General features: G+C 38.0%; 1 protein-coding gene across 1 annotated transcript; it reads left to right on the top strand.

Moving 5' to 3' along the window:
* The first annotated feature begins 385 nt into the window (after nucleotides 1-385).
* Nucleotides 386-24,618, top strand: LOC117293843 (gamma-aminobutyric acid receptor subunit alpha-6-like). Its single transcript, XM_033776301.1, has 9 exons — nucleotides 386-834; nucleotides 3,324-3,424; nucleotides 11,107-11,174; nucleotides 15,190-15,413; nucleotides 16,310-16,392; nucleotides 17,580-17,711; nucleotides 19,255-19,487; nucleotides 21,788-21,997; nucleotides 22,962-24,618. The coding sequence occupies exons 1-9, from the start codon at nucleotides 740-742 to the stop codon at nucleotides 23,328-23,330; spliced, it is 1,515 nt and encodes a 504-aa protein (XP_033632192.1). The 5' UTR covers nucleotides 386-739; the 3' UTR covers nucleotides 23,331-24,618.
* The last annotated feature ends 344 nt before the right edge of the window (nucleotides 24,619-24,962 follow it).

Below are 24,962 nucleotides of genomic sequence, written 5' to 3'. Positions count from 1 at the left end.
ACATCGAGAAAACCCAAAACGCCTCTTATCAGAGCAATAACTTCAAGAGAGATTTCCACACTGACAAGTTAGTTCAAATAGCTAGGTCTTTTGCTTCAAGATCCTATCTACGAGGTATTCCTGCTACAATCCCTTCTTTTCTCCCCAGTCCCCGCCCCAGGTTACCTTTCGATTGGCAACCCTCATAAAACAAAGCAATAACAAACACAAATCACGCACAGACCACCTGATCGACCCTTAACGCACGTGACCTGGTACGCTACAAAACACTGATTTCCAAAGACGTTATTTCGGAGCAAAATCTCCCCCTTAGTGACTTAGCTACCCTCTTTTTTTTCAATCAGATACTTTTTAATAACATCAAATTATAGCCGCAAACCACGCGTGGATAGTAACGGGAAAAAGGCACACAACACAAAAAAACCTCGAACGTTTACGTACAATCTTGCACTGACTAAATTCTAATTAGTAGCTAGATCACCTGACGTGAGTTCACTATAAGAAGAACTTCCTGAAATCGATCGATATTTTGTTATTCCCCCTCGAATATTTTCCACCGTTATATAACAGAGATGTGAAGTAGGGCATTAGGATTAGGGCCCAGTCCTTTATTGATTTACTTTGACTCGCAGTTATACATAAAAACCTTGCTTTGGTGAAAGCCACCCGTACTTGCGCTTAAGATGTTCGTTCGGTCTACTGCTGTTTGACGAAAGGGTTTGGAAACCACAGTTGCAGAATGGCGCGTTTTTCCTGCTTCTATTTGGCTGTTGTCGTCTGTTTGTGCGTCTTTCTGGTGCCGTGCTGTGCTGTAGAAATTTCTGCTGAAATAAGGTAAAGTTTCATTCATTATTAATAATTATTTATATAGAACCTATACCTTTATCTGACTAGAAAACGCCAACAATTATACCATCAACACAGTAATGCACGTTCCTATGGTGTATATTCCAACGTGTTATACTTGGGCTGCCCACATTGGTTGATCTTGGAGTCCCTACACATAAAACTGCCCAAGCAACAAACGCTACTTTTGGAAATTTATGCTCAGCAAAACTGAGTAGGATTCCAGCCACAAATGATACATGTGAATTGTTTGTTTGGCTTGAGACCTTATTTCGGTAAGAATAGTTGTGCTGTGGTACTTTTTGGTGTTTGGGCAGCTATAAAAACTGGTGGCAATGGTGTGAATATCTCGAACTTTTTGGTGGTATCTTAAGTTTGATTTTTCTTAACAGTGTACTCATGTAAGTCGTACACACTAAAAACTCCATGTTCAGAGTTGACCCCGATTTTTGGTCTGAAGGGGGCCTTACCCGTTTCTGGGTCAGTTTTCTCTGGAATATGTATCAGACTGATCCAAAACTGTTTTAAACTGACGCAAAATATTTGTCAAAACTGTACTCATTAAACAAGTTTCTAGGTCAGCCTGCCCAAAAACGGTCAGAACTCCTGAGATCCAGAATCCGCGTTAATTCTGACCCGAGTGGTCGTTAAGTGTAATATTAAAAGTTGGCTTTTTCTATCATGTAGTATCCTCATTTTCTAACTAAGTTAGTGATACCCGGCGAAGTAACGTCAAGTATATTCCTACCTCGTTGCAGGAAAACTACCTAATCTAGTACATGAATTTTAAAATCTGTGACAAACCTCTCAAAATGGAGTTAAACTTGTCGTGCATACCGTTTACAAATTACAATTTGTTTTATTAGGTTGTTGCTCATATCGAACATTTAGGGCTTGGATAATATCGATCTAAGACTTGTTGCAAATGTCAACCTATTAAGTATTTGGCATGTGCAAGTAATAATAAACACTGGGCAGAAGAAACTCTCTCACTCTCTTTAGGTCGGTGGCGCAAATTGCGCTGCAGTGGTCATTACAAGTTTGTTTTTATAACTACTTATTTGATAGAGGTGTTAACATTTTATAAATCTTCAACAAATCTTCGTTCAAATAAGAAGAACTTGTTTGTTATTCCACCAGTGATGACCAAGTCATATGCCAAAACTTTATGGACCAATCTCCCGGAACATTTAAAAAATCATTGACTCCATTGTTAAAGGCAGTGGACACTATTGGTAATTACTCAAACTAATTGTTAGCATAAAACCTTTCTTGGTAGCTGATAGTATAAAACATTGTGAGAAACGGCTCTCTCTGAAGTGATAAAGTTTTCGAGAAAGAAGTAACTTTCCACGAATTTGATTTCGAGACCTGAGATGTAGAATTTGAGGTCTCGAAATCAAGCATCTGAAAGCAAACAACTTCGTGTGTGAAGGGTGTTATTTTCTTTCATTATTATCTCGCAACTTTGACGACCGATTGAGCTCAAATGTTCACATGCAGGTTTGTTATTTTATGCATAATATGTTGAGATACACCAACTGTGAAGGCTAGTCTTTGACAATTACTAATAGTGTCCAGTGTCTTTAAGTTTAAGATTGCTTTAAAGACGCACTTGATTCGTGCATTTGTGTTCGTAACCCATAGGCCTACATCTTTTTTTTGTATTTTGTACAGACATAATTACTTTGTGGTATGCGTTATATCAAAGTAGTTAATTATTATTATCATTATACGCCAACCATCTCGATCTGCTGCTAATCTTGATGCAGCTGCCGTTCCATATCCAGCCCAATTATTGAATCTACATGAGGTTATTCTGTAATGTACGGCAAAAGCTGGAGTTATTAACATTGACACCAACGGTGTTGTCACAGAACAGATTAAAGATACCGAAGAGAGAATCAAAATTAACACCAGGGTGTTGAAAAAAATGTAAATTGTTTGGAAGAAATTGGTGTTATTTTAAAACCCCATTAATAAGTTTTTTTCATCTTTTCTTTGTATCAACGTTACACAACCACCAATTATTGTGTCAATTATTATAGTACCCCAGTTTTTGGAATGACACTCGCCTTTATTCAAACACGTTTACAGGCCTGCATAGCAAATCTTTGTGTTGGGGCCCATTTGCAAAGAACTGTTTTATAAGCACACAAAAAGTAGCTTAATTCAGAAGTATGCTTATCATAATAAACCAGCCAAATACCATGTCACATGTGCAATCTGTGACCGATCATGTGCTTGCTTTTGCTCATCAGAAAAGTTTTAAGTAATATTTTCTGCTAAAAGCACTTTCTGAAATTTGGCGTTACAACCATGGTAACAAACAGTAATTCCACTTCCAGTAATACTACTTTTTTGTGTGCTTCAGAATATACGATCACGAGGTGTTTGGAATATTTCTAGTCTATGCTTTGTAGCATTTTTCCAAGACTATTTCATGAGTGATTTTGTTTTTCTTCTTTGATATCTAGTAACACTGCACCACAGGCACGCACCAAAGCCGACAATGTTTCCATTATACTCAGCAGTCTATTAGAAGGTTACGACAAAAGGATACGTCCAAATTATGGAGGTAAGATATATACCATTTTTAAATAGTAAGCACAAATGTTGTATTTCACCTTAAAGTCACTGGGCACCATTGGCAATAGTGTAGCTATTGGTACAAGCTAACTCGGTAACGAGCCATGGAAAGCTGTCAAAAGCTGTCCATATTATATTATTGTGAGATACGGCTCCCTCTGAAGTAACGTAGTTTTTGAGAAAGAAGTAATTTCTAATAAATATTTGAATCTGAGGCCTGAAGCATTTTTTTATTATGCATCTGAAAACAAAAACAAACACAAACTTGTGCAACAATGGTGTTTTTTCTTTCAATGATTTCTCTTGTAACTTTGATGACAAATTGAGTCAAAATTGTTAAGTTATGTGATCTACTAAATGGGATTACTGGTCTTTGACAAAACATAATTGTGTCCGGTGCATTAAAATACAATATATGTTTTTACTTGGTTGGGTACATGAGTGGAAATGAAAAAGTAAAAAAAAAGAAGGTTGCATTGTTTGTTTTTCTGCAATATTATTTATAAACTTAAACCAGAACCAAGTTGTCGGGAGAAATAATGTGGATGAACTACTATGGCGAGCGATAAGATCCGATTTAATCGACCACAAATAAAGACAATATGTTCACTCTGAAAATTGTGCATTTTTTGTTTGTTTTACTATATTCATTTTTCTTGACTCATGCACGCAAACGCACTTATCCCGATTTATTGTTTGCAGGTTTGTTATTAAATTTCAGTTTAAGAATGCAGTTTCATTTCCATACTCTCATAAAAGAATAACGACAGTTACATGTATTATAAAGAGAGTACGGGGCGTATTGGTAAGCATGAGCTTGCAAAAAACTATGTAAAATATGTAACAGGCTGTGTCCGAATTTTTGGCTACAGCTAGATTTCCGCGTCATCGTTCACTGAGGTATGTGTTTGCAAATGTATGCAGCTGCCCTGCTTGCAGAAGATCGGTAGCATTTATTGAAAATATTTTGTTTGTTTGTTATTTGTTAATTTATTTGTGTTTATCCAAGGGGAAAATTGTTTAAGTGGAAGACTGTTTCTTTGTTTTCCTTAAGGAGCGCAGCAATCACAAACATTCATTAATAATATAAACACTAGACACTCGTACGAGACATCGTAAATACATCTACTCATTCATTATAGAACACTGCAACAACTTGGATGTTATGACACTGACAAAATGTATGTTGTCACAAATATAATTTATACCCAAGGCGGAATCAACATCAGCGTCATGTGGTGTTAAAATAACGCCAATGTAATTGGTAGATTTTGGTGTAAGTTTCACCCTTTTTAAGACACTGGACACTACTGGTAATTGTCACAGACCAGTCTTCTCACTTGGTGTATCTAAACATATGCATAAAATAACAAACCTGTGAAAATTTTAGCTCAATTTGTCGTCGAAGTTGCGAGATAACGTTGAAAGAAAAAACACCTTGTCACACGAAGTTGTGTGCTTTCTGATGCTTGATTTCGAGACCTCAAAATCTAAATCTGAGGTCTCAAAATCAAATTCGTGGAAAATTACTTCTTTCTCGAAAACTACGTCACTTCAGAGGGAGCCGTTTCTCACAATGTTTTATACTATCAACCTCTCCCAATTACTCGTTACCAAGTAATGTTTTATGCTTTGAGTAATTACCAATAGTGTCCACTGCCTATAATAGATGTTAAACTTGCATTGGGGATACAGGTTTTTTTTTAAACCAAATATACACCGATGTGTGTAAGCACTGTAGGTCTATACTCAATACTTACCCGAGTTCTGTGAACAAAACCACACGCAAATTACTCGCTTGGGATTCGAACCCACGACCCTTGCAATTCTAGAGAAATGTCATACCAACTAGACCACCGAGATTGCCCGGTAGCTAGAGGCAGTTTGCAGTACACCCTATTATAAATTTGATTCTTTATTTGTATCTATTAAAACCACATGTTGTCAATTTAAACACCCCAGTTTGTGCAGTGTACAGAGAAAGGGAAGGAAATGGTTAAGAATAAAATGTTAATCTTGACAAAAGTATACCAGTTTTTGTCAAAGTAAACCAAGGCCTGCCCGGATTGACATCTATCGCTACGGCTACGGCTGTTGCCAATGGTGTTGCTAAGGATGTCCTATACCTCAACGCATGAAGCGGAAATCTAGCTGTAGCCGTAGCTTTAGCCAAAACTTCGGACTCATACATAGACATACTTTAAAGGAAACACACTGTTATATAATTAAACTGAGTCACCAAGTCGAACATAAAAATACAAAATAAAATGCTACATACAAAACAAACAACAACAGAGATGTTAAAGGAACGTGTTGCATTGGATCAGACGAGTTGGTCTATGCGTTTGTAACCGTTTGTTGTAAAAGTAGAATACAATGATATACACAAATATGCCTCGAAATTGCATGGTTTTCCTTTTACCTCGTCGACAAACACGGTCGGCCATTTATGTGAGTCAAATGTTTGACTCCCATAAATGGCCGACCGTGTTAGTTCGAAAACGTGTTAGTACAACGAAAACCACGCAAATCGAGGCCAACTTGTGTAGATCATTGTATTCTACTTTTACACCATCTTTTACAACATCTTTCCATATATGCATTTTACAACAAACGGTTACAACGGCTTTTCAAAGACCAACTCGACCGATCCAAGGCAATGCGTTCCTTTAAATAATATCAAGAACCCAACGACACAAGTCACCATATCAATACACTGCTCTTTAGTCTCAAGACATGCAGGTTATTTGTCTCCGATCTTTATGAGGACATGAATGGTCATTATGAACAAGAACTCGGGGGAACGTAGTAGACATTAAATTAATTGAATTGTACTGCGGTGAGACCGATTGATTTACTTTTAAAAGGTCTATGTTTGTTTTACATGAACTTGTGTATACTTTTTTCAAGATTAGAAAGCTAGTTTATTTTTTCTCTGTCAGTTTCTGCAAATGAGCAGCCAACTTAACCACCGAGCTATTCTATTTCGCGCGAAATAGAATGCTACTGATAAGGGTCATTCGATTATTTTTATGAATAGTCAAATGTAATGTTGCGTCAGTCGATTTAACAAAATAATCATTAAATTGTTAAAACAATTTATCAAAGCAGCTATCTAATTCGCAGACGCTTCTTGAGGGGTGTGTGTCACGAGAAAAAAATTACGATAGGCTGAGTTGAACAAAGTGCACAAGGAGTTTGACTCGATTCAAAACGAAATTGAATGGCCGAATTCTGAATTAAAAACGCAGTAACAACTGGAGAGGCAAAACAGCTTCAATTCGAACGCATGCAAATGAAATCGGCTGCTCATTTGCAAAAATTTACCGAGAAAACCTATATTTGCCCTGTTCTTAGTTTTTCCCTAATTCCACGTACACTGCAAAACACTCTGGTGTTAAAATTTACAACATGGGGTCTGTATAGCATTATATACAAGTAAATAATCACCAATTACACCAGAGTGTAAATAACACAACACTCTGCCAGTGCAATTATACTTGTGTTACCTAAACACCATGTAATGCTAATTTTGATTCCCTGTTGGCCATGATTACAACCATTGTGTCAATTTGCCATTGCCACTTACCATTTTTCTGCAGTTATGTATACATGTATTTATAATGTCTTTTACATGTTTCTACTACACTCTACCAGTGTAATTATACATGTGTTACCTAAACACCATGTAATGCTAATTTTGATTTCCTCTTGGCTATGACTACAACCATTGTGTCAATTTGCCATTGCCACTTACCATTTTTCTGCAGTTATGTATACATGTATTTATAATGTCTTGTACATGTTTCTATTTATATTAATGAATTATTATGATTGCTGAGTTCCTTTGGGAAAACAGTGTTCCACTTGAAGGTTTCCCCATGAATAAACAAAACAATGCAGACGTATTATTCCCGGAGGTGAACATTAATTCTATCCGTTTTATTTTAAGATACGTATTATATGGAAAGGGTTTACGGTAACACGATGTAATAACTATCTCTGAATGAGTTGGTGGTGTTCTGAAAAGAACCGTTGGTTTCTACTCGACGTTTCGATCAATATACTCTGATTGTCTTCTGAAGAAAGCTTTAGTCATTACATGGTGTTACCGCAAACCTTTCCACATCATATTTTCCACCATGCAAAGTTTCAAATCCTACTTAAGATACATATTGGAATTAGTCCACGCCAATTTAATTCCAATAGTTGCCAGTACTGATAGATGCTACCGATTTCCATCAATCATAGCAGTTGGCTGCTTAATGACCCCATAAAATCACTTAATTCCTAGTATTAGCGAAATGGCCAAAAAAAGCGACGTCAGCGAAACATTAGCATTGATGATGATAGATGGAAACTATCATCGGGGATAAAGAATATTAATTTTGGTTTTGCCCCATTGCACTGATGTGTGTCAGCACTGTACACTCAGTACTGTTCCGAGCTCCGTGGAAAAAAATCACAGGCATATTACCCAGGTTTTGATGTCTCAAAAGATTCTACGTGTTCAAATACTTATAGGCCAGAGACCATTACTTGAAAGCTCTAAGTTCTTATTTATTTGATAAAACAAAATAAATCAAATTGTGAGTTTTTGGCAGTGGCCGATTTTAGCACCAGGTTTCGTTCTCGAAGGGGAACTATTGCAAAATGAGACTCTATATAATATTTATAGATAGCAAACTTAATTTTGTTAGCCATGTTACTCATGTAGTGAAGAAAGTTAATCGCATGATTGGTCTAGTGTGGCGAAACTTCAGATGCTGTAAAAATGAACGTGTACTTCGAACCTTGTATTGTTCTCTTATTAGACCTCGACTGGAGTATTGTACTCTTGTTTTTAACTCAATTTCTCAATCACAATCTGATCGACTAGAAAGACTACAAAGGCGTTACTTGTTTTTTATGTACAAAGTTCTTCACAACAACAATCAAGGTGATGTTACTTATTTGGAAATGTGTAAATTATTTAGCTTACCAACTCTTGCCCAGAGGAGAACAGTTAACGATTGCTTGTTCCTCTACAAACATATCCACAGCAAGTATAATTTAACCACTGCTAATCCTTTCAGTTTTCATGTTCCAGAACGTCGTACTAGATCAGCTTCCAAGCACATCATGCATGTTCCCATGAACCGAGTTGATGTTACCAAAAAAGGGTTTGTTTCCAGAGTTTCGTCTTCATACAACCAGCTTCATGAATCATGCGATGTGTTTGGGGCTAAAACATTAAACTGTTTTCGCAGACAGCTAATTAAATTTGCTAAATAATATTTTTTATTTAATATTTAACTGTGAACATCTCATGTGCAGCTGCTGGTCAGTTGTAACTTCATCAAATTGCTTTGTAAATCTGAGTGTTTTTATTGTGTTTGTTTGTTCGTTGGGGTGTTTGTTGGTGTGTTTGTGTTTAAGTTGTTGTTGGTGTTTGTGTTGTTTCTATTTTTGTTTGTTTGTTTGTTTGTTTGTCTGTTTGTTTGTTTGTTTGTTTTTTGTTTGTTTGTTTTTGTTTGTTTTTTTGTTTGTTTGTTTGTTTGTTTGTTGTTTGTTTGTTTGTTTGTTTGTTTGTTTGTTTGTTTGTTTGTTTGTTTGTTTGTTTGTTTGTTTGTTTGTTTGTTTGTTTGTTTGTTTGTTTGTTTGTTTGTTTGTTTGTTTGTTTGTTTGTTTGTTTGTTTGTTTGTTTTGTTTGTTTGTTTGTTTGTTTGTTTGTTTGTTTGTTTGTTTGTTTGTTTGTTTGTTTGTTTGTTTGTTTGTTTGTTTGTTTGTTTGTTTGTTTGTTTGTTGTTTGTTTGTTTGTTTGTTTGTTTGTTTGTTTGTTTGTTTGTTTGTTTGTTTGTTTGTTTGTTTGTTTGTTTGTTTGTTTGTTTGTTTGTTTGTTTGTTTGTTTGTTTGTTTGTTTGTTTGTTTGTTTGTTTGTTTGTTTGTTTGTTTGTTTGTTTGTTTGTTTGTTTGTTTGTTTGTTTGTTTGTTTGTTTGTTTGTTTGTTGTTTGTTTGTTTGTTTGTTTGTTTGTTTGTTTGTTTGTTTGTTTGTTTGTTTGTTTGTTTGTTTGTTTGTTTGTTTGTTTGTTTGTTTGTTGTACTTATTGGGGTTTCGTGTGTTGTTCTGTTTGTGTATTCTTACTTCATGTGTTTGTTTTAATGTCCGATGTGTGTTTGTGTACTTGTTGGTATTCCCTGGTCTGTTTGATGTGGGTTTCGGTGTACTATTTTTGTCTACTTATAATAATGTTTTTATCAATGTTTAATTTTTAATGTTATATATTGTTGTATTTATATTCATATTTAAATTTATATTTTTACATAGTTTTTAACGATTCCTGTAAGTGGCGGCTTTCCGCTGTTGGATATCAATAAATAAATAAAAAATAAAAAATAAAATTGTATACTTTCACAGAGAAAAGGCGACTTTAGGAACAAACCTATGGAAGCGAAAAAACCGTTGAGAAAATTCCGGCATTTCCGCTAAAATACGGGCGGGGATACAAACAAAGTCAAATGGTGGAAGCACACGGCGCCAATTCCCCTCTCCTTAGTTACGACGAACAACTCTCAAGACAATTGCACCAAATTAGAACCAACCTTCAAATCAACAATTGATTCTCATTCATGGGAACCATGTTACGGTTTTACATAACAATGCTAAACCCTCTTGTAAACTTGCCGATAACAATGTAGTCTTTATTCATGAGACACATCCCTTATTGATTGGAAGACTAATCTCTCTGATCGAACCGTACCCGAAAATGTAAAAGCTACAATGGAATGAACTATCGGGACAGTTTCTGGGAAGGGACATTTATTTACACGCGTAACTGCTGATCAATAAATATTGATTCTTAGAGCAGAATTTGTAGATAACTGTGCATAGAAGAGGATGACCGGGCCCAATTGCATGGCTCTGCTTAACTTAAGCAAATAATTTGCGCTTAATGGAAGCACGGAATTCTGCGCTTACGTCAAGCGTATTTCACGGGTTAGCACGGCATTTTGCTTGTACTCTGCGCTACTTAACGTTCTTCACGCAAAGGCACTGGACACATTTGGTAATTGTCAACAACCTGTGTTCTTACATGGTGTATCCCAACATATGCATAAAACAACAAACCTGTGAAAATTTTGTAGTTGGTGTTGCCGTAAACCAAATAATATTGATTCCTCACCATACAATTCCTTAGACCGATAATTACTTAAATCATGTGTGTAAACCTCCCAGACTGCTTTGTATCTTAAATGACCAGGCCTTCTCCATATCAATCTGCGTTCCTGGCACTCCTGGTTGTCTTTCATATGCCGGACCATCTCTTTTGAACAGCGTCCCACTTCAACTTTACACAAGTAGACACTTGTTCTCACTTCAAAACACTTCTCATAACATCTAGTATTGAAACCATAGCTTTCGAGCTTTGGTTGTCTTTTGCATAAAATAGAAAGTTCTTGTTTTTGCGCCAGAGGCGTCATCATTGACATTCATGGCGCACTATGTTCAATACTATCGTTAATATTATCAACAACTGAACTTTATTTTCTTATCATTTCACATACATTTTTTTCTTCTTTTTGCTAAGTGTGCTATCTCAAAATACATTATGCTTATTTAAAGCTGTACCTCTTACCTAGTAAGTTTTATTTTAAAGAACTTTTTTTTTTTTCTTCATTTCTTTTTGTAGGAGACCCTCTACCGGTTAATATCAGCATGTATGTCTACAGTATGGGACCTGTATCGGAAGCCCAGATGGTAAGATAAAACTATTCATTAGTTTAGAAGAAAAACATTGTCTAAAATCTGTCCGCTAGGCAAATAGACAGGATACCAGTTTCATATTGCACACGTTGCATAGTATTTCGCCATGGAACCCTTTTCTGGTTAGCATCATTGTTTTTGCTGAACTACTTTTGTGGTTAAGCAGCTCTATTTAATTTGACCCTGATGCGCTGATGTTAAAGTAAGGCGTACAAGACGTCATGTAACTCACTTGTACGGTTTAAGTAGTCTAAAAGTCAGATAATTATATACATGGACAAATATAATGAATAGGGTAGATGGCATTAGCTTTCGATCCAATCTGGACCTTCTTCAGAGGCATAAAACAAGTAACAAATACATATCCATTTATAGAAAAAGAGAGGGGGAAAGGGATTAAGGAAAGGATCCAGAAAGAAGCGGGAAAATAACAGCCAATCAAAGTTTCTATTTCAGAAACAATATTGGTGGCTATGAACCAATAGGAGTGAAGTGGCGAGGACAAAGGATGTTTAGAATGAAAAGATGGGTTACCATAAAAGTAAATGTATTGTTCGACAACAATGCAGGGAGACATGAAAAGGTAGGATTAGAGAGCAAGTTGCATCATGATGCAACTAACAATGGTCAATTAATAAGAATAGCAAGATCAAAGGTATGATGATTTTAAAAATAGGTATGAAGGACCTGTGGAAAAAAGGGGGGGTTACTTACATCAGATAGTTACAGTGATGAATTTATAAAAACAATTTTAAACTAGATTAATTTATACTTTATGTACAGAATATATACAACATATAAGTTCTTAGGCAGAAGTGAAGTGGAGGGTAATGAGAAGTTATATAACACCAGTGTTTATGTTAAGTCCAAAGGGGTTGACTGTCTTGAGTTGGTGAATCCAGTGTGATTCTCTATTCTTGCGGTGTGTGTCATCACCATTGAAAGCTTCAATCACCAGAAGTTCAACATCAATGACACTATGATTAGGGCTGTTGAAGTGGATAGAGACTGGGTACGGTTTCTTAGTCTTTATGGAAGAGACAGGATTCGCAAAGCGAAGACTAAGTTTGGTCTTAGTCTCTCCCACATATTGTAGCCCACATCTCTTACATGATATGACATAGACTACATTAGACGTGCTGCATTCAGAGTCGGTCTTGATGTTGTATGAAGAGCCAGTGGTATGACTCTTCACCTTAAGTGAGAGCTTAATGTGCAGACATGTTTTGCATTTGGAACGGGTACATTTGTGACAGCCCAGTATATCTGTCGGGGGTTGTGTTTGGACTGTACCTGGGGGAAGTTTGGCCCTGACTAGGATGTCACCAAGGTTCTTAGGGCGGCGGAATGCAACCATGGGAACCTCAGGGATTGCTGAGTGTAACCTGCTGGAGGAGTGAAGTATAGGCATGTTATTATTGAGAATTGATGGAAGTTTGGGTAGTTTGGGGTGGAAGGTGGTGACCAAAGCAACTCTATTGGTAGGAGCTTTTTTAGCTCCCGTGTTAGTCAACAGAGTATGACGAGGTACGTTGAGAGCCCTGTTGATAGCAAGTTGGACCCTACGTTCGCTGTGTCCCCTAGATACAAGGTGTTTCCTTAGCTCTGATGAGCGCCTCTTGTACAGGGTATCTGTGGAACAGATACGCCTGATACGTAAGGCCTGACTGTAAGCAATTGCCTTCTTGCAGTGACTAGGGTGACAGCTATTGGAGAGAAGGTACTGGTGGGTGTCGGTGGGTTTACTGTAAACATCTGTGACAAGGCCATTAGGAGACTTGGTTATTGTCACATCGTGATAGTTAAATGTATCTTTCTCAATACCATTGGCATTATAAATCCTAACCAGGGTGTCAGTGATATCTTGGGAGAAAGATTCAGTGGGATCAGAAGCACATTCAATGTAATGATCAGTGTTACTGAGCTGTCTAAGGCCCTCAGCAATGTAGTCATGTGTGTTCATGACTACAACTGCGGACCCCTTGTCAGCCCGTTTAATCACTATGTCTGGTGATATGCGGAGTTGTGTAAGGGCGTGCCGCTCATCTTGGGGGAGGTTATTGGGAGTAGGGGTACTGGGGGCTTTAAGAACCTCGCAGTTAACCGAATTGATGTATGTCTCTAGAGACACACCTCGGTTCTTAGGGGGTACCCAAGTACTCTTTTCCCTGAAGCGGTTGCGGGTAATAGGTTGGGTCTCCACAGATGACTCGTCATCCATAAAGGGCTCTACATGAAAGTATTCACGTAGGCGTAACCTACGATTGAATTGTGCCATGTCCTGTTGGAAAAGAAGTTGGTTAGGTTCTCTGGGTGTGGGGCAAAACTTAAGACCCCTTGAGAGGAGTTTAACCTGTGGGTCAGTAAGGACCATGTCGGACAGGTTAACTACAGTATTGGTCTCTGGCGACCTAACAGTAGGAGGAGCAATGTTGGCTCTCTTACTGTGGAAACGTCTATGGGTGTGTTTCTTATGGTTAGCCTGGACATTCATACGTGTCTTGTTGTGTGTGTCCATTAGGGTGGACCTTAAGTGTTTGACGTTAGACAGTATGGTATCTTGTAACTGTTCAAACTCTTTAATAGAGCATGACTCCTGGAGTTGAGACTCAGTGTCTGTTATCTCAAGTAACTGATTATAAATGAATTGTTGGCATTGATTTTCCAGCAACTTGATCAAACGTAAAGACGTATTAGTGAGTGTCTTGTTCCATTTCTTCAAAAAGGATGGGCCAAGGTCCCCAAAGGAAGGGGTACACTTGATCTGTAGGCCTTTGGGAATGATACGGGACAAACGATAAAAACGGTAGTTATCAAGATGTGACATGTACCGGGTGTTCTTTTCCTTAAGCTTACGAAGCTTGCGGAAAATGCACTTGGTGTCGGGAGCAAGTGCCATAATGGATGGGGGAATACAGTCAAGGGGAAATATGTTAAATCATTCCTGTGGAGAGAACGGGTTATAAATCCTGTACAAAATTGATTATTAATTAACAGACGTGAAAGCAAAAAGTAAAATAAACCTGCGAAAAAATGGGGTCAACAAGACCCTGTAAAAGAACGGGTTAAACCTGCAAAAATAAATTATGTACAAACCTGAAAAGAAAAAATGGGTTAACATAATCCTGGACAAATATATATACATATTATGAACAAATTTAATGAATGTTTAGTTTCCATGCAAATTTTATTATTTCTGCAAAATACCCACCCAATAATGTTCCATTATCACTACCAGGTACTTCATTTGACTGATTTCCCCAAATTAATTTCTAAAACATCAACAACAAAATCAATGTTCTCTTCAAAATCCACGTTTAGTACACAAAACACCTTTCCCATAAGTGAAATACCCATTATTGCACGTGCGAACTAACACTTGCTTTGTAACGTGACAAACTTCACGCATTTTTGTAGGGGCTGACGGTGGCGTGACCCATGCGCGTTTGTGGTTGTGTTTTGTGCGTTAACCAATCAAGATTGTCTGTATACGCAAGCGTGAATTTTATTAGCATACAAATGTCATGGAAGACCAATTGGCAGCAGACGTATCACGTAAAATCCTGTTGTATTCATAGGCCCTTTTCGAAACCACGGCTTCGGCTTTGGATTCGGCTTGAGGCTCCGTTCTCTGAATGCCTGGGCGCGTATACGCAAAACACGCTCAATGAATTGTCAAAACAACCGCAGGGCCAAACTAGCCTGAGCTGAATCCAAAGACAAATCCAGCCGTTTCGAAAAGTGCCCTAGTTCTTGGAAAGCACGCATTACCGAAAACAAAGGAATTATCTGGTGCCACCTGGTGTCCATTATTTATAAGTAAAGTGTTTATGTATCGTAATACTTTACATCAAGCGCTCCATGCTTATATATAGGTCAAAGGTCAAGGAATGCATAAACGAACAGTTCTATCATGTAACCAAAGTATCATGTTACCGATCATCACCGAGGCTTAAACATTACAACAATAGTGATTTTTGGTCATTTTGGTCTGTGTCATGTCGTCCAGCAATACACCATGGACCTGTACTTCCGTCAGCTGTGGACTGATGAGAGGCTGAAATTCCCAGGCGACATCGTCGACGAGCTCTCTCTGAACTCAGAGATGGTGGATAAACTCTGGGTACCAGACACGTACTTTGTCAATGAGAAATCGGCCAAGTTTCATGACGTCATCTATAAGAATACTCTGATCAGAATCAGGCAGAATGGGGATATATTGTACAGCACCAGGTAATTATGGGTGCGTTCGATTAGCTTCCCTGGGTCGACCCCGGTCTGCCCCGGTACGTTCGAATAACTTTGACGTCACTCCAGGGGCTCACCAGGGTCAGCCCCAAGTGCCTGATTGTGGTGTGGGTCACTTTGGGGCTGGCTGGCCCCAGGTGCATGACGTCACCACGAGAGGGTGAGTGATCGTTCGATTAGCTCTGGTCAGGGACTCTAACCGAGTAAGCACCGCGGGGTCGACACGGGGAAGCTAATCAAACACACCCTATGATGATTCAAAAGAGGGCGCTATCAGAAGAAGTTTGTATGTAGTTCGCCATAAGGGGAACCGAATCCCCTGTCACACTGGACCTGTAGACATTTCGTTGAGAATATTAAACGATTTAAAACAAAAACACGCCCTATGCACTTCTTTTAAGCAACATCGGTTCCCCAGCTAGCTGGGATTATCATCTCCAATGTCTATTACTTTCACCTAACAGCCAATGTGGAATAATTTCCCCAATAAAAAGCAGTGAACACTATATGTAATTACTCAACCTTACTTGGTAACGAGTAATGGGGAGAGGTTGATAATAAAAAACATTGTGAGAAACGGCTCTCCTGAAGTAAAGTAATTTTCGAGAAAGAAGTAATTTTCCATGAATTTGATTTCGAGACCTCAGAATTAGAATTTGAAGTCTCGAAATCAAGCATCTGAAAGCACACAAATTCGGGTCACAATGATGTCTTTTCTTCCATTATTTACTCGCAACTTCGCCGACCAATGGTGCTCACATTTTCACAGGTGTGTTATTTTATGCAAATGTTGAGATGCACCAAATGTGAAGACTAGTCTTAGTCAATATTACCAATAGTGTCCAGTGTCTTCAAACCAGTTACTTATTCATCTTTCACAGGTTAACTGTCACGGCAAGTTGTCCCATGAACCTTGCATTCTTCCCTATGGATCAACAACGCTGTTCGCTCAAAATGGAAAGCTGTAAGTGCACATCTCTGTTTGTTTCTACATACGAATCACAAACACTTCTTTACTTATGTATGGTGACATTTTATAAACTTCGCGTAACCTTTCAACAAACCTATTTTCAAAGCCCTGCAGTGAGAAACGCTCTCAGCACATGCTGATTGCTTTTGAACTGTCCATTGCCAAGTTCCAAATTGTCGTGTTCAGAAAGCCCTGACTGGGTTGAGTGTCCTTTATTTCCTGCAACCTTTTCATCTCTGCCATTCCTCTATTGGCATGACGGGAAAGAGGATAGGGTCCAGCCACGAGTTTAGACTGGTCCCCTAAGACAGGCAGTGGTTTTGTCAGACACGTTGATTTCATTGGACAAACGTGCAGTGACGTAAACTTTCCACATCTGTGTTTTGATTGGTCCGAGGTGATGTTTAATTTTTTTTTTCTTCAATTTGTACCATGTATACATGCATGTTATGTTGTTTCATGTGTATGTATTTGTACGTACGATTTGTCTGCAAGTCCCCATGTGAAATGAATGTAAATATCCGTACACTCGCTCAAAGCAGGTGTCTGGCGAGCCTCGAAGTGTGATGTCAGATGTGTAGGCTACAATGAGTTCAGAATCTCTGATGGAATCCGTATAAAGTGTCAGATGCCTCAGTGTTTAGCTATTTAGTGTGGATATCAAGAATCTTGGTCACAGTACTGCTTTTATTAAAGGCACTTGACAATATTATGGTAATTACTGTAAAAAAAAAAAAGTGTTTAGCACAAAAAAAACTACTTGGTAACGAACAATGGCGAGCTGTTGGTAGTATTAATCATTATGAGAAACGGCTCCTTCTGAAATAACGTAGTTTTTGAGAAAGAGATTATTTCTCACTCAAATAATAAAATACTTCAGCTGAAGTGTTTTCATTATACGCATCTGAAAGCACACAAAGTACACAAGGGTGTTTTCTATTTCATTATTCTCTGTTCTCTTGCAACTTTGATTACCAATTGAGCCCAAATTTTCACAGATTTGTTATTTTGTGCATTATGATGGGATACACCAAGTGAGAATAATGGTCTTTGACACTAATTACCAAACGTGTCCAGTGCCTTTAAAGAATAACCACTCTTGAGAAAACAAACACTGTATTATTGAATATTGTTGTTATTGTTATTGTTAGTGAACATGAAATTATTGTATACATTTACAGATGCTTACAGCGACAAGAATGTTCATTATTATTGGATGCCGAATTCACCAATCAACGTTGACCCCGCCGTGACCCTTCCACAGTTTCAGTTCCTAGGCAACAGCCATCGCATCAATCTGGAAGTGTATTACGGTAAGTGTCGTTATATCAGGGTTAAACCGCTGTAAACGAGTTATATCGCTCTGATTTACAGTCAATAAATGTTGCAAGGGAACATTTTCTTTATTAAGGAATGTTTCCTTATTAGGAAGTGGTTCCTTAATATTTTCCTAAATAGGGAATGTTTTCCAATGAGGAAAGATTTTCCCAACTAAGGAATGTCTCTCAATGGATCGCCGGGATCATTTTCTTTATTAGGTAATGTTAGTTTATAGGTAATGTTTCCTTATTAGGGAGTGTTTTCCCTATTAGGGAATGTTTCTTTACTAGGGAATGTTTCCTTATTAGGGAGTGTTTTCCCAATTAGGGAATGTTTTCCTTGTTATGGAGTGATTCTTTTTTAGATATTGTTTCCTTCTGAGGGAGTGTTTTCCGAATGAGGGAATGTTTCTTTACAGCGAATATTTCTCTTATTATGGCACGTTGAAGGGGTTGTTTGTTTCCCAATTTGAGGATGTTTTCTTGTTTAGGGGGGTGTTTCCGTATTAGGAAATGTTTCTTTACAGCGACTGTTTTCCTTATTATTGCACGTTTTCACAGTGAGATTGTTTTCCAATTAGGGACTTTCCTCTCAAAATGAATACAAGCTGATGCCATGAACTTTTGTCTGGTAACATAAGGGTTACGCCACTGGGGTGCTAATGAAAACAATTACGAAGCACCACACGTTCGGTCGGGCGTCTAGGCCGTCAGGAGCGTCAGACCGCCGGGCCAGACCAGTCCCTGAACTGACACCCCAAAGACTGTCTCTTCGGTCTTAAAATCACATCAATATTTCATATCCAGCGATTGATTACAACATAATGAGGCGGGAAGATTATTTAAAGGGATTCAATTTATAATACAGTGACTTCAGAATAATATGATACTCCCTTGGCTTGGTTCTGTCGTTGCAGTCATAGTTTGTATTGATTGATTTTTGTGTGAAGATAGTTCACTTGTCGACCAATCCGGGTTAAGCAAAAACGAATGAAACCATACCGTTGAACTTGAAAGGATGATCAAATAAAATGTCTTAGAGTGGGTTCTTAGACTGAATTTTTAGTAAACTGAACCTGATTAGGCATAAGGGTATGCTTACATGACTACACAACTTCACAAAGCCCGAAAGCGCAAAAAACTTGGTAAACACGGACAAATAATTGCCTAGCTGAAACAGGATACCAGTCAAATTTTATAAAGATTATATTTGAAGCTTCCACCTAATTTCTTGCTTCAAAAATGTATTTCTTTAAGCAGTATTTTCTGCTCATCAGCTTCATGAAACTAGGCTTTAGATTTGATATAGCTGCTTAAGCTTAAAAATAATGCTTATAGTTTGTCTGCTGAGGAAAAATAAACAGTATACCAGTCACAGATTGTACATGTTTTTAGTATTTCGGCTGGTAACGTTATTCTAGTAATCGCAAATATTATGTTGTGCTTAAGCTACTTTTTGGGGCTAAGCTCAGGCAGCTCTGTGAAATTGGGCCCAGAGTTACACTTCATCTTCACCCCCACCCCCCTCCTCATGCAGTTGGTAACTACTCCCAGCTGATTGCCGATTTCTACCTGGGTCGCGAGATCTCCTACTACCTGATTCAAACCTACATGCCGTCCACGCTGATCGTCATCGTCTCCTGGGTGTCCTTCTGGATTCCACGGTCTTCGACTCCGGCCCGTACCGCTCTGGGGATCACCACCGTACTCACCATGACTACACTCATGGGCAATGCCGGGTCATCGCTCCCAAAGCTCTCATACGTAAAGGTAAAGAAAGGGCACAATATTTGATTGATTTCCTCTTCAGAATTGGACAGATTTATAATTACGGGTCCTGTTGTAATGACGTCATCAAATGTCACGTGACTTCACCTTTTAAGGTGCAGATTTTAAAGGATTTTTTTCTGGGAAACTTGGTGCAGACGCGCTTCCGATTACATAGGCTAGTGTTTGGTCATGTAACAAACACTCGAGCTCTGTATTTATACTTCTACTTGTTTCACTTATTCTGCTTATCACTCGGCAGCTACCATAATTCGGGACAAAAACGTCAATGAGAAATAACAGCATAGTGTTTTTACTAAGGACACATTGGCATACTGGTATCGAGACTCGAATGCACATTGTGACAGCTCAGCCACCGGGCCTTGGACCAAGTTCTCTGTAAAACCGCTCAGCCAGGAAAGGCTCAGACCTTAATAATATTACACACAAAAACAAAGTAAAAATCAAAGCAACAATACAACCATCTTAAATGTACAACAATAATCAATACATAGTGTGCCATGGGTCGGCTAGTGAGTAAAGTGCTCGTCTCTTTTGGCAGTGGCCCTGGTTCGATTCCCAGCTAGGGTCAGTTGTACGTTGGTTCTCTCCAGTGGCACATGGGTTCTGCAGCCCTTCCAGTGTTATTCTCTCTGGATAATCAAACATGTTCGACCTGCGGCTGCGCACCATTGCCATTATTATGGGTCGATGTGTCTAGCCACCCAGAGGCGCCCTTGAAGGCATGCGTCTAGAAGTTACATCATTAATTTCAGCTTCTTAGCTGCAAGATGATTAGCCTCTAGAATTTCATTTTTATTTCATTTAATTTCATTTATCAATTTCACATGTAAAAATGCAGGTACATACAATAAGAACGGTAAAGACGAGGTTTTGTTCTCTCTCTTAGGAGAGAGAACAAAAACAGAGAAAACAAGTAGCACCCCTGAAAGATTTTTTTAAAGTAAACTAAATTACTATCGAGTTAATCTATGTGGAACTCTCTGCCTCAACATCTCAAGGACACACATGACATCTTACGATTCCAACATTCTCTCAAAACCCATCTCTTCAGATTAACCTATGCAGATATTAAAGTCACCTGGAAAAACAAATTTCAAACATAAGAGTATATGCTTACGAACAATAAAACAATTTGTTTCGTAATTATTTGTCCCGATTTATATGTTTAAAAAATATATAAAGTTGTTTGGGGGGCTGACTCCGCCTACCTCTTTTGTGACGTCAATCAAGGCCGACTTTGCCTGCAATGCGTATAGTAAACACACGTGCAAAGTACATGTACGTCCAAGTCGTGAGTTGGTACATTTCAAAAAGTGTTTTTCTGCATTCAACAGCATTACACCTGGTCGGCATTTTTTTTTTTTAAACGTACAAACTCACGACTTGGTCCGTACATGTACTTTGCAATTGTGTTTACTCTACGCATTACAGGCAAAGTCTGCCTCGATTGACGTCACGAACAGCGCCCTCTCGGGTCGGGTCTACTCTTAAATTTGTAAATAACATAAGAACTGATTTTTTTTAAACCTAAGTTAACTGTTTATTCACATTCCACTCATCAAAACACATATATTAGTGACAAAAGCTTTATTTTGAAAAAATACCACTTCCAGGTGACTTTAAGTGAAATTCTCTTCTTGGTCTTTGACCAGCGCCTTTTTAAGTGCGCTTTCAAAATGCTGTGTTATTATTGTTATTATTATTATATCCTGAGGCCACATTTAAAGAAGAGATAATACAAAAGGACATAACAGATGGACATTATTAAACCACGGCTTGAAAGAAGAAGAAAAAATGACATTATCTTCACAACAAACAATATCCAATGAGGGCTTTAGTTTAAATATTTATTACATTTTAAAAGTATGAAATCTTTACCAAAAAAGTACAAGAGAGTAACTGTAATTTTCAGTTACTCCGGTGAATGGTTGAGCTTAAACTTTCGCAGGTTTGGTAATAATGTATATTATGTTGGGTCACATGAAGTGTGAATTCTGATCGATTTGACAATTAACAACAATGCTCCTGGTTGTTGCGCCTGATGCCAAGGTATTTTGTAAAACAATAGACCGACATTAGTTACAATATAATTAACAGTTTTTCGTTGAACCAACGACTTAAAGAATAACGTACAGGCGTTCCGCCAACTGAGCTGTATGGCCCTCTGTTGGCGTTCTCCCTATTAGTTCAACCCAACATTATTTAAAAGTTACCAAATCAGTTTCTCTTGTAATTTATTCTTTGATAAGTTTATGATAGTTTTTTTCCCTTTCAATCAGGCAATTGATATTTTCTTGGGGATGTGCTACTTCTTTGTCTTCGCTGCCCTGCTGGAGTTTGCTCTGGTAAGTTACTACGAGAAGCCAAGATTTAAGGAGGCGAGGAGGAAACTTAAAGAATCCAGGGAGATTGGGAACCATTCAACGGTATCGAAGAGCACTGGGTCACCATGTAGCGTCTACAGCGTGGACAAGAAACACAATGAAATTGTAAGTTGAAGGCTTTTAATATATATTTGGTTTGCGGTAACACCATGTGTGTATTTTTTCACTACACCCAGGCGGAACGTATAGAAAATTTGCTGGGACTACTACCCTTAGCTTATAGGATCGTAATTAACTGCACAACCGCGGAGTCAGCTCTTGAATTGGTCTCGACTAGCCCCTTGCAGGACAGTTCTTTTCAGAACTGAGAAGTCTCCCGAACATCTGATAAATCTACTCCGCGGTAGTAGAATAAATCACTTCTCCATAAGACACTTCTCCAAAAACAAAATCTATACTTGGCAAGTACATACACACATTGTGTTAGCCCAAACCAAATGGTTTTGTTCTCGTTGTTGAGTTGCTCAACCCAAGTTCAGCTGAAAGATACCTTTTTCTTGGCTCAAACCAATTTAGTTTACACAGTCAGTCTCCCTTGCATGGTTTATAATAAGATGATCACTCTGCTACAAGTTTCTTAGGTTGTAATCATGAATTTGGGTGTGATCCCTGGATATAGTAGTTTTACAGATTTTACACAGAATTTGAATTGCTTCTGCCTGGCACCTTGGAACACAGATTATTGCCAACATAGGGAGACCGCCGGTGCCAACATGAACCCACATGAACGCTCAGTTGGTAGAACTGGCGTTTTATGGTAAATCCAGAACATTAATCCAGACCGTTAAATCGGATGTCGCAGGTTCAAGGTCCGTTTGAATCGATTGTTTGTTTTTCTGCCCGTGTTTATCTCAATGAGTAATGACAGATGATGCAGTTTTAAAATGAAAATCATAAACAGTTCACATGCCACTGACAACGTACAACATCTATGTAACATCCATTGTTGTACATGACTGGTGGGCGATGAAGTCGCATCCAGTAATTCATACTTAGATTTTAAAGTTCTGATGTCAATGGTACAACTTGGAACACTTTCGTTGATAATTTGCACTTCCTTGAATTTTAGGAGATAACCTTCGTCAACGAGGATGCCGTCAAATCATCCAGCTATTCGAGCTCGGACATGAACCGGGGTGCAGCGAGACGCTCCTCGTACATTCGCGCCGCAGAACGCGGCTCACCCCAGGCCAAGCCCATGAGGCGACTCCCGCAGAGGGAGACCCACAACAACATGAGTAAATGTGAGGAGATATGCGGACCAAGCTGTGCTTCCTTTGGAGAAATCGGCATCGACCCAGGGGCGGTGGACCAGAGGTCAAGGAAAGCATTCCCGTTTGTGTTCCTGGTGTTAAACATTGCGTACTGGGGCTATTATATAACGGTGACCAGCGGTGGTGTCGATGATTTAATTGCAGAGGTTATGAATCAATCTTAACGTTACGTTTTATTTTGTAGACGATTTTGATTTCTATTGGTACTATAATAACAATTCGAAAAACAGACTTGCATAAGGTGATAAGGTAAGCTTAATTTGAAACTGCACGGAGAAAATGTTTGCCGCATATGTTAAAAAGTTAACTATGGCCAGACGAGTGTAAGACACTGTTCTAAACGATTTCGAGTTCTATTGGTACTTATAACAGTTTGTAGAACAAAACTGCATCGGTTGATTGTTTTTTTTTTAACGCTACATACGGAGTGTGGACCTGAACAAAAGAGGTCCACATGATAAAGGGACATTATGCTGACTGACACGTCCACACAGTGTTATTTACCGTATTTAACACAAACAAACAAGGACTTATACAGACAATCTCCTTACCCACGCACTATCCCCCAATGGAACAAATTACCACCAGAAGCCAAAATGGCCCCAGATATCACGGCGTTTAAGACCATGCTAAAAAAGTGCAAAATTCTAGAACAACACATGGCCGTAGTTTACTTTTTATCGCAGGCAGCAAATATGCAGTTTCAAATTAAACTTACCTAATCAATAAATGTTACATCGATAAGTGAACAATTTTTCTAGAATAGGAAAACAAAAAGTGAAAAACAAGCTTTAAATTATCCATTTTGTGCGAAGACAAGCTATTCGTCAAAGTGTAATGAATCGACCCAAACGCTTCGTACAGAATCTACCTATTATAACATGCATTGTATATTAATACAATAAATATAAAGGTTACAAACAAAATGCAATTGATATCAACGCCGCAATCGTAATTGCAGATGAAACAAAATAAAATAACTTATTGAGCAATCGAACTAGTTGAGAAGATATTCAATAAAATATATGTAAATTCTTGTTATTTGCATCAAAACACTCCCTGGACAGACCTGCCAACAACAACTATAAGTTCCATGACATTGGAACTATATTTTAGTCAGTCTGAATCCAACTTCAAATGTTTCACCTTCTTTATTTTACCTAGAAGTTTGTCTGACCTTTCCTTTTTTTTTTTTTTTTTTTTTTTTTTAGGGGGGGTGCTTAATTTTGTATTGTTTCATAACCTTAACTCTACCTCGATTTTTGTTTACACATAATTTGTTTTTTTATAAACCAAAGAATATTGGAAGTGCTGTAAATACAATTTCGAACAACTTAGATAGTTTGCTGGTAAAGTCTTCAATTTGAAATATGTACAATGATTGTTTTAATTTTTTGTGTAAGTAATAAATGTTGCATACATTTAATAAAAAATGATACATAAGACAACCTATTACTGTAATTCGTCGATAATGATCGTGTTTTAACAATCTTTCAATACTAACGTTGCGCTTATCTTTCTTGCATTCCTGATGTATTCAGTGGAACAACCTTCTTGCTGTTTTAAAAGAAATACTTACTGTCCCTATCCGAACTCAGTTTGGTTACATTGGCTTGGGTGCGTAACCAATAATTGTTTAGGTTGATTTTGCCATTGGAGGCACTGGACACCTTTGGTAATTTTCATAGACCAGTATTCTAACAATTGGTGTGTCTCAACATATGCATAAAATAACAAACCTGTTAAAGTTTTAACTCAATTGGCTGTCGAAGTTGCGAGAGAATAATGGAAGAAAA

The sequence above is a fragment of the Asterias rubens genome, chromosome 8 (assembly GCF_902459465.1).
Source record: "Asterias rubens chromosome 8, eAstRub1.3, whole genome shotgun sequence".
Lineage (NCBI taxonomy): Eukaryota > Metazoa > Echinodermata > Asteroidea > Forcipulatida > Asteriidae > Asterias > Asterias rubens.
The sequence above is the reverse complement of the archived record's forward strand: the minus strand, read 5'-3'. Positions and strand labels throughout refer to the sequence as shown.

Coding starts and splice junctions, on each gene's coding strand:
- LOC117293843 (XM_033776301.1), top strand. CDS start 740: ATGGCGCGTTTTTCCTGCTTCTATTTGGCTGTTGTCGTCTGTTTGTGC. Junction 835..3,323: donor GAAATTTCTGCTGAAATAAG/GTAAAGTTTCAT, acceptor TTTGATATCTAG/TAACACTGCACCACAGGCAC. Junction 21,998..22,961: donor ACAAGAAACACAATGAAATT/GTAAGTTGAAGG, acceptor CTTGAATTTTAG/GAGATAACCTTCGTCAACGA.